The sequence below is a fragment of the Pavona decussata genome, unplaced genomic scaffold (assembly GCF_977016875.1).
Source record: "Pavona decussata unplaced genomic scaffold, jaPavDecu1.1 SCAFFOLD_273, whole genome shotgun sequence".
NCBI lineage: Eukaryota > Metazoa > Cnidaria > Anthozoa > Scleractinia > Agariciidae > Pavona > Pavona decussata.
The window spans coordinates 1,887,168-1,897,500 of NW_028145675.1; the positions used below are offsets into that span (position 1 = coordinate 1,887,168).

Sequence of the window (10,333 nt, forward strand, 5' to 3'; positions counted from 1 at the left end):
GAGGCTGTCATTAAGGTGGCCGAACACAGTTTTCCAGTATACAGGTGTTAGTAGACATTATTTGAAAACTACGTACTTCTGAGTACCCGAAATTAGCATGGTGCAAGATTAACTTAGAAGGAATAAATCTTGATACTTCTATTTGAGCAAGGTGCCGTTGCCATGGCAACGTAGCAAGCTATTAACCGTCTACAAATAATGGTTTTACTTAATTTTTAGAAAATGCGCTCATTAGATTTTTCTATTTTTTGTATCCAGAAAAACACAAAATACTGACATAGTGACGCTGCTTTGATGTAATTTTAACAGAGAGATCTCTTGTAAATGTTGGTTTTGCACTTTAATGTTTTTTGAAGATACCCTCTGTTAGATTTTGTTTTTGGTTTGTAGGCGAGTTACGCTTTTAGAAAACTACTGTTTTGTCAAATTTCACGAAATTCTAACGAGCGGTTCCTTAGAAAACAGTTCATTTCCATTAAAACAACCAGTCACAATAATTTGCTCAATTGCTCAAATTTGGTTAGAGTAAATTAAGGATCGAGTGAAGGAATTTATGCCATTCCGTTGTTTATAGTTGGTATACTCAGTCACTGGTCTATAGCCCTGGGCATGCGTAAACGCCACCTAGACTCCAACCATGCGGTGTCCTTTGGTTTTTTGGGTTTCAATGAACTTTTATGTTATATTGCCCAGGATTTTGCTATCAATGACTTCTAACGGGCTGGAACTGTACTTTATTTCCGTGCTGCCAACGTGACAGGATGGCCAGTGGGGAGTCACTGGACCTGGTCCGGTGACATGGCTATCTTTGAATTGAAATTAAAGTGATTGTAATCTTGCCAAATTCTAACCAACTGAAAAAAATACAGTTTGCCTTACAACAGGCTTCTCACAAGGGTTTAAAGGTATGCGTTATACCACTCTCATTGTCCTGGAAGAAATACTGTGTGTTTGATATACTGTAAAACCACCTTTCAACTGTCAGGTTCCAAAACTTCATTTAATTTCACTGTTTTGTTTTACTTTTTTTCTGTCAGCAAAGTACCATACTTAATGGGTACAATAGTTAGTTGGTAATCCCCTCAGCGAGACGTTTCCATGTTTTGCTGCAAACATCAATCTTTACTTCTCTTTCGGCTCATATGCATTTTGTATTTCAAGAAATAAGCCGTCCGGCTTTTAGCGAAAACATAATTCAATGTCCATATTCTAGCGTTATCCGTTTGTTAAGGCAGAAAACGAAATTTCGTTTGTTTTAACAAAAAATGCTCTGTTGGGGTTCAACTATAGCAGGAAATATAGTGATTATTGGTTTGTTTTGTTTAATTAGTCCCTTCGGTGATTCTTTGCCGTGGTCCCTTGGCTGTTGAAGCTTACAACAAAGCCCTTAAGGATGGAAAAGCTGATGTCAAAAGAGTACCAGTGATGATTATTGGGCAAAATCGGGCAGGAAAGACCAGTCTGAAGAAGTCTTTAAAGGGAGAAACGTTCAGTGTAATGGAAAGCAGCACAGAGGGAATAGAGATGGATCCTTCATATTTTAAAGTCTCGACAGATCTTTGGAAAACAGGAAAAAAGAGCAAAGAGACTGATTCCGATTCAAAGTTTTTGTTCGATCACCACGCGGCGAAATTGATGATTCAAAGCTTGAAAGGAGAGAACACAAATCACCGTTATGCTGAAGAGTCAACAGTTGTGAATGGCAAGAGAAATCCCCCCCTTAGACTGTCTGATGATCCAAGCACAAGTAACAGCGAGTCATCAGCTGAAGCCTCTCAAATAACAGAGACGGAAACCGTGGAGAATCCGTTTGTCCTAGAGTTACCAGAAGACGTAGTGACATCGGTCGAAACGCTGCTTCAGGACGATAAGGCGATTGAGGAAGAGGTCAAAAGAGACGCTACATTAACGGAGAAGGAAACCTTGGAAAACCAGCTCGTGCCAGAGCTACCAGATGACATAGCGAGATTGGTTGAAAATTTGCTTGAAAATGATACAATGGTTGAAGAAGAGGATGAAATATTTTCAATTCTGTGGGATTTTGGTGGCGAGTCAGTTTACTATGCCACTCATCCAATCTTCCTGACGGAGAAAGCAATTTACATTTTGGCTTATGACTTGAGTCGTGATCCACATGCGAAAGCAAGTGTTCCTGTGAGAAAGGGATTGTACAGGAATAGCGAAGATACCAGCTGCAGCAATACAAATATGGACTACCTTGATTTTTGGATGTCGTCGGTTTACTCGCTGGTTGGTCCAGCAGATGCTTCCTACAAGGACAGCGATGTGCCTGACATGTCGTCCGTAGGACTGCCTCCAGTGTTCTTGGTTTGCACTCATGTCGACAAGCCTTATTGTAGTTCTGTTCCCAGAGATCTGGCCCGGGAAATCTATGGATTCTTACGAGCGAAGATTTATGGTGATCACCTATTTAAAGACGTCTTCCTTGTGGACAACACAAAGTCAGGAAGCACCTGTGAGTGTCCAGAGGTGATTCGCTTGCGAGGAGAAATACTTACTGTTGCCAGAAATTTGCCTCAGATGAAAGAATCTATTCCATTGAAGTGGTTGAGGTATGAAAATATACTCCAGCTCTTGCGCAAAGATGGATTCAAATGGATACCTGTCAAGAAAGCCAGACAAATTGCCTCTGATGAATGCGGAATACATGACGACGAACAGTTTCGGACAGCGATGAACTTTTTACATGATCAGAGAATTTTGATTCATTTCAATGAAACACCAGAGTTGGAAAACATGGTGATTTTGGACCCACAGTGGCTTATTGATGTCTTCAAGAAGGTAATCACCATTAAAAGTTACGAGCGCACTGAGGAGACCGTTGAAGAGCTGTGGCTAAAGTTTCAGAAGACTGGTATATTGGATGAACGACTACTAAATCATGCTTGGAATCCCCTATTTGAGAGACAGGAAACCTGTCGAAGCCTTCTTGCAATAATGGAAAGGTTTAGCTTACTCTGTTCCTGGCCATCCCAAAGCACGAACAAGGAGTACCTTGTACCATCCATGTTGATGTCTCCTCCAACAGATGACGTCCTTGAGCTTCTTGCTTTTGTAAAGATTCCCTCGCTTTATGTGAGGTTTGAGTCAGGTCGAGTGCCTCCAGGCCTGTTCTCCCGGCTAGTTTTACAATTTTATCAGTGGTGCAAAGAGGAGTGGTACAGCCCGCTGAACCCTGAGCTGTACCATAATTTTGCCCTGTTTCACATCCTTCCCGATCAGGGAACATCCGTTATTTTTCTTTGCCATTCCTCGTCTATTGAAATCGTCCTTTACAGTGGAAACGATGCTGTTGAGACGGATGGAGCAGGTCTTACCCATGGCAATATTGATCTTACTACAAGCCGTGCTATCCATAGGCAGTTAGGAATGATTCTAGAATGCATGCGAAAGGAATTCGACTGGCTGAAAAACATGCGTTACGAAATGTGTGTGTGCTGTCCAGTCTGTTCTCAAACGGGTTCTGTCAAATGCCGCGCTCATGATGTACGTGGTTGTGAGTGTCTGCACTTGTTGTCACAGAGAGATTTGCAGAAGTGCCAGTACTGCTCCAAGCCTGGTGTCCGTGGAGATTGCAGGATTCGCATCAAGACGTTTGCACCTTGGTTTTCATTTTCAGATGCACAACAACGCAAGATTTCACTGAAACAGGTTGGCCTATGACTGTCCCTGAACTAGTAATAATTTGTCGTTGTTGTACGCCGTCGCCATAGATAGGAAACGATTTATCACCGATGTGTCGATGGCCTCGCGGCTCGGTAAACATTGACACAAAGGGAATGATCGTCTTTTAGAATAAATCAGACAGCCCTATTTACCCACATATCGTGAACTGCCGCTTATAAGCCCTGGGCTTATACTACTTGTAAAGGGTTTTAAATGGGCTTTAAAACGGAAGGACTCAAATCCGAGGGGGCTTATAACCGGAATACTGAAAAACCGCTTCGAAACGAGCCATAGCGGTGTTGATCGAAATACGTTTTCATTTACTGTTTTTTTTTTTTAATTTAAGCCTTAAAACATCATAGTAAATCGAATTCATTTCGATATTCGGAACAAAATTAAAACTAATAACACGAACGAAACTGGAACTACAGTAAACCATTGAAAAGTTCATGGTATTTTACAATAAAGATACACGGTACTTATATAAAGAGTAGATAATAAAAAGGGAGTAACAAACTTATTGTTCCGCAATAATTTTTCTAATTTTCTGTTTGAAGTAGTATAGAGTGCTGTGAAAGTGCTTAACATCACTCAAAACAAGGGAAGCTAGAGGGGGGCTCATATCCGGGGGTCTTATAATCGGAAACATTTTTTGCTTTACAGGTAGATGGGCCTATAACCGGGGACGTTATAAGTGGCAGTTTACAGTATTCATTTTAAGAACAATTTTGAAAAACTTGCGCGAAATCCAGGATAACCCCGGGAGGTGAATAACAAAACAATACCTCTGATTTAGGATGTACTAATTTTAAAACCCTTAGCTTTTGTAAGGTTTTTAATTTTTTTAACCTTTATGGCCTTTACCTGTTTCTTCATTACTTAAGGACTCATCAGGTGGCCCAGCCTTTATATATCAGTGGCAATCGTCCAGCAATAGTAATGCTCCATATGTATCCTGTTAACATTGCCGAGAGGGAAAACGTTACTTAAAGGAATAAAAATCTACAAATAGTGTAACAAAACGTGAAAGAAGGTTAGCAATGTATCATTTTGTCCTTACAGGACCATGCTGCTACCGGGCCTGCTATCGATGAAAGAAGCATCGTCTCTTTTAAGGGCGGTAGGTTCTTTTTAATTTTATCTGACCAAGGTTCAAAAATGGGATTACAACGGCGTTTTTTAAACCGACCTTCAAGACCCCTCTCTTCTGCTAGTGTATGACCCATTCTTAAACCGTGTCAAAGTTCGCATGTCGTGTACTAAACCTAAAACACGTCAGGTATTAACCTCGTTAAACCGTAATACGATCCTGCTTAAGACGAGTTTTGTACCAATCAAAGGAAATCTGACCCACGACCAGGCTCTAGTTTCGTTTGGCTTGGTAAGCCATTCCCGTGAGAAATGCGAAACAAAGAGTTGCAAGGCACCACACAAAGGAAAATAAGAGTAATGTTAATATTGACCTGGGTGCAGGTAAGACGTAATCAAGTTTCCATTGGATACTTTTAGTCTGCTTTTCCGGTGTTCAAGGTATTCTTGGCCGTTCAAATGTTTTAGTCCTAGTACATGTGAAATAATGCTACCGTGGTTTTTTGAATCTTTGTAATGGGAATGTCAAAATGAATTTGTTAATAGAAAGAGGAGTTCTCAGAAAACCGAGTAAAGGGAGAAACAAGAACATTTATAATTTCGTAAACAGAAATCTTTTGAGCAATTAAAGGGAAATAGTTTTTAAGTCTCCTCTCTGTGATTGTGAGGAACATTAGGTTAGATCTATTTCGATTGCCAACAGCCAAGCTTGTTTCAGAAAAACCTAACAGAACATAAACTCGCTTTGCTTTGGGATAAAAATTTGGCCATTGTTCATAACCGCTTTTAATTTAAAAGTACAAAACTTAAGGTAGCGACTGACAAATGATGAGGTAACAATAAGGTATTAAAAGCTCTTGCAAAGGTGAGGGCCAGAAAAAGGCAAACTAGAAAATTAAACTCAATAATTACACAGGCGGAAGATGGGTATCGGGGCGGGTTGATTGTTTGATTTTCCTGAAAGCTGAAGGTTAAGGCTTGCAGACTGAGAGGGCATACTAAGGGATACATATACACCCTCTTATAAAAGGGTCTTAGCCTAACTATGAAGGGGAGGCTGTAATTTTACTGTGTGAACATTTGGCCAAAAGGCTCGTGATGTTGCGAAGAAGTTATTGTCCTGCGAGTCTCGTAATACTCATACGATGCTGATCCATTTTAGTAAGGATCCAAGGTTCAAACGAGGAACCTGAGCTATTGTCTCACAACCAACTCACCCCTTAATGGAAGATGAAATGTGGGAGGGAGACATAAAAGTTTTTATTTGGACAAAATAAAACACATTTAATATTTTTGTTTTGAAGAAACGAATGGGGTGCCACTTGTTCTCCCAGCTGGCGTTCTTGATTCCATTCACTCTCAGTCATGTGATCCTAAGGATGTTGTGGTTCGGCTACAAGAATGTCTGCAGTTGAATCCAACTACAATGGATAATCCAAATCCCGAGACGAAACGCTGGGTCCGATGTCTCGCCAATGCTGCGAAATCTGAAAGGAGGGTGGACGTAGTAAAATACTTGAGGACGATTGTCCCTGCCGGTACTACCGGTGAGTTAACAACTGCAGTAATGGTTTAAATCAAGAGGGCAGAGTATACCTAGATTATAGAGGTAGAAGTAGGTCCCTTATCGGTCATTATTGTACCTTACATAAACCCAATACTGGATTTCAAGCACACCGCCGCAATATGACAAGTGTAAGTTTTCCGAACAATTTCTTTATTTTCGGGAAGCTACACCATAAACGCCGTGCCTTCTGGTAATATTTTGTGGTAGAGGACCGGGGTGTACGATAACAAGGGTAATACCCTGCAACCCAAAACCCGAGCCATGCATGCAAATTGTCCAGGTTCCTGTGCGCTCTTTGTATCGTCTATTGATATTGCTGTTTGTCTAAACCAGGCCCTCTGTTGCCGGAAGACCTTGATGTTGGATGTATCCCATTCAAGCAGAGAGAGGATTTAACATTTTTTCTTTGTGGTAAGTGCAACACTGTTCTAGAGAATTCTCTATTACTGAATTCTTCTGCTTCTTCAAGAAGGAAAGGTTAAATTAATATATTATAACTATGTGAGAGGTTCCATCAAAAGCGCCGTTTTATGTTAAGGTTAAGGAGAACTAACTGCAATGATAATAATTTCATCGGGCATTGCGGCGTATTTTGCGGGCTAAAATATGTACTTATTGACTGAGTGAGAGGGCCGGAGGGAAAAATATTTGGCCCGAGGTCATGGCATACGGACCGAGGGCCAAGTATTTTCCGGTCTGGCCCTCCCACTCAGTCAATAAGCATTTTATCATGTGACCGCTACTCTTTTTCCTTTACCACCTTCTTATTTTTCTTTTATTTCTTTCATCGTGGGATGCATTTGCCTTGTTTCGAACGCATTTTCAAAGAACAAATCATATCACACAATTCATCTGAGAAGCCAGTAAAGTGTATTTGAAAACTCAAACTGGAAAAGTACATAATAATTCAATTATTTCTGACAAAATTTACAACCAAAAGTTCGTATTTTCGGTTACATGTGATCCAAATTTTGATGCAGTATGTACAGGAAAAAATTTTGCTTGTTTTCCTCATCTGAGATTCGATTATATGATGGCGTCATATGTTCCAGGAAGGACAAGGTTTTGGATGTGCCTGGATGGATTCTTTAACGGAAGCATCACGGATCTGTTTTTTTGGACTCATCTTCGGTGTATTTTAGACATCTGGCGCTGCTGTTCTTGAGAAGCTACGGCGTAGCTGTCCAGACTTTTGAGGTTCTTGTGGCCACTCAGTTGCGCTACACTGTTGTGGGACACACCGGAATCAAGAAGTGTTTTGATGCAGGTTCTTTCTGGCTGAACGGTTTTTCACTTTGCCGCTCGTCGACAGTGGCATGTTCTTCGTGGCACTTGACGTAAATTCGCCGATTTTGTTCTCCCCCATCGGACTGTTTAAGAACCAAGTCTTATCATCTGGTTTTCGTCTGTGTCGAACAGCCTGGAAGAAAGGACTTTAGAACTTCTCTAAAGACTTTAAGAGCAATTCTCCAGGAAAGTGAAGCAAAGTTGGAAATGAAAAATTTTAACCCCCCTTCAATTTTTGTGTGGAGGTAGGTTACCTTGGGGGATAAACAAAAACAGCCATATTTGGATCGGCAGATGTATTGTTGCCATGGTAACAGTACTAGATGACATCGGCCTCACGACCATGTTTTGAGCAAAAGTTCCACTCTCAAAAAGTAAAAGTAAACGGGTCTGGTTCTCGGGTGCATGTGAACCAATTCAAATGAAATTCATACAGATTGTAGAGCCACTCTCCTAGTTTATAAAATTTGCCGTTAAATTAAATTGGGTTTTATAAACAAGAAGAAAATGCTCGTCTTACTATGTTCCCTGTTAGCCATTTTGACAAGCAGGAAAAACAAGCACAACCATATTCGTAAATTCTCCGAAAGTACTCTTTCCACATAAACCAAATAAGCAGCAGAGATAACACGGACATTGAGGTTTCTAAATATCATAAAATCAATTTGGGGAAAACTATATTCTGACCATGGGTGCTGAAGACACCTGGGACAAATTGCAAAACATAGCAAAATTGGTAATTTTGAGGGCTCTAGTATTTGGCTAAAACAGGCTTTAGAGAGAGAAAATCTGCTTCAAAAGTATCTTTTATCATCTTGTCTGATTCCTACATTTAGTAAATAAGGTTTTAGCCACAAATTTGATGAAATATAAATTGAAACAAAACCTACCTTGGAGGTTTTGGGAATTTCTTTAGGGTGCTTTCGTCGCGTGGTACTCTCTAGTGTCTCTCCTTCGCACGCTTCGTTTTTTTTTTGACCAAATCTAGCGCAGACTCTAGTCTAACAGTTACTCCCATCGAATATCCAGTTTGCCGTGTTTCAGACCAGAGATGATGATTCAAGTAGCCCGATACACTTGACAAAGAATAGTTGACAAGGTCAAGACATGGTCGTAATACTTGCGATTTCAGCCGTCGAGCACCTAAATTCATCAATATTATCCAACCAGTAAGTCAAGTAAATGTGTCGAGATCAATGTACAAAGCAAATGCATGCCTTTGAACAATCCAAAGTAACGTCTTTGGCTAAAATCGAGTCAGATATTGCGATAGTCAACAAGCCAAGAATGGTGAATAAATTCAACGCGAAGGCCGGAAGTCCGAGAAGCACGACTGCTGACCGGATGTAACACAATGTAATGGGATGTAACACCGGATGTGAGTGTAATGATATCCTCTTGTAATGGGGTTGTTTTACAATGGCAATGGTGAAGAAAACCAAAACAAACAAACAAAAAAAAAAACCGTAAAACCGAAAAATCGAATGGAAGCATCAAAGAAAAGTTAAACGTTGAGCAATGTCATACCCTGGGAAACTGGGAACAAGGTTGAAATGTTTAGGCGCAAAATCTAACTCGGGTTCATACGTACCAAAGAGCCCCACGTTAAACCAGTGAACAAGTGCAATCTGCCGTTTTGGCACGCACAGCATGAATTTCCTTTTTTTATTTTTGCATACCTGTATAGACACACAGAATTCGAACGTCCAAGAGTTCTTAGAAAAACTAACTTCCTTGTTTTCATTCAAGCCAGCGCATCATTTGTTGTTAACGAAAGCCTGAACATATTTTAACACAAGCCTAAACATATTTTAACACCTGTCAGTACTCCTGAATTTACTATGGATTACTATGGCTACTTTACTATGAATTTCCTTTTTTTTTTTTTGCATACCTGTATAGACAGACAGAGTTCGAACGTCCAAGAGTTTTTAGAAAAACTAACTTCCTTGTTCTCATTCAAGCCTGCACATTATTTGTTGTTAAGGAAAACCTGAACATATTTTAACACCTGTCGGTACTCCTGGATTTACTGTGGCTAAACCAAGAGATGAAATGGTATCCACTCTTACATTAACGTGATCCAGTGTAGTAAAGCCAATGGACTCCGGCTACCCGTCATAACTAATTACAACTATGCCGAGGTATTTACCTTCAAACTAAACAAATGAGCACCTTCTCGATAGGGAATAATCGTTGAAACTAAATAGAAAGCACCACAAGTAATAACTCTAGTATTGTGAGAGGCCTTTGTGTAAGTTACATGGACTCGCCTCCATGAAACTGAATAAAGCATTCACATATGGCTCCTTCTTCCGGTTTCCCGATACGCCCTGAATTCCGTACTTGAGGCATATGCTTTTTAGGTTCGACAGCGTTAGTTTGGCCCGAAGCTCATCTTTATTCATAGGGCACAAGTTTACTCTCCTGTACGAGTAGCAGCAACCGCGACTCTCTACCTCTGACACAGGTTGATCTTCTTCTTCAGCAACTAGCCTTTCCGTGATTTCGGCTGTCACGTCACGGATCAAGTTTTCTCTTTCTTCTGTGTCTACCTCTGCCTCTGTGACATTCTTCCTCTTGGCGGCCATACGCGAAAAGTATGAAGTGATTTGTTGCGCGGTTAAGAAATCATCAACGGCGAATAATCTTTTCCCATCCTGTCCACGAGCTCGTCTCATCTGCCTGGCCACATCCTCACCG

The 10,333-nt window shown here is 40.6% G+C and overlaps 3 protein-coding genes across 10 annotated transcripts in view; 2 read left to right on the top strand and 1 right to left on the bottom strand.

The window, feature by feature from the left end:
• LOC146455539 (uncharacterized) overlaps positions 1-10,333 on the top strand; it is a 362,351-nt gene that overhangs the window by 227,634 nt on the left and 124,384 nt on the right. The window lies entirely within an intron of this gene.
• LOC146455550 (uncharacterized) overlaps positions 1,293-10,333 on the top strand; it is an 18,872-nt gene continuing 9,831 nt past the window's right edge. Inside the window, exons 1-4 of the mRNA XM_085094257.1 lie at positions 1,293-3,672; positions 4,750-4,807; positions 6,081-6,323; positions 6,677-6,754. Coding sequence (XP_084950383.1) covers positions 1,426-3,672; positions 4,750-4,807; positions 6,081-6,323; positions 6,677-6,754 — 2,626 coding nt within the window. The 5' untranslated portion in view covers positions 1,293-1,425. The remainder of the gene's footprint in view (positions 3,673-4,749; positions 4,808-6,080; positions 6,324-6,676; positions 6,755-10,333) is intronic.
• The window catches only part of LOC146455551 (uncharacterized), a 10,118-nt gene continuing 7,582 nt past the window's right edge, over positions 7,798-10,333 (bottom strand). For both annotated transcript variants that reach the window (XM_085094253.1, XM_085094252.1), the window contains one exon: positions 7,798-10,333. This exon is cut by the window's right edge. In XM_085094253.1, coding sequence (XP_084950379.1) covers positions 9,862-10,333 — 472 coding nt within the window. In that variant the 3' untranslated portion in view covers positions 7,798-9,861.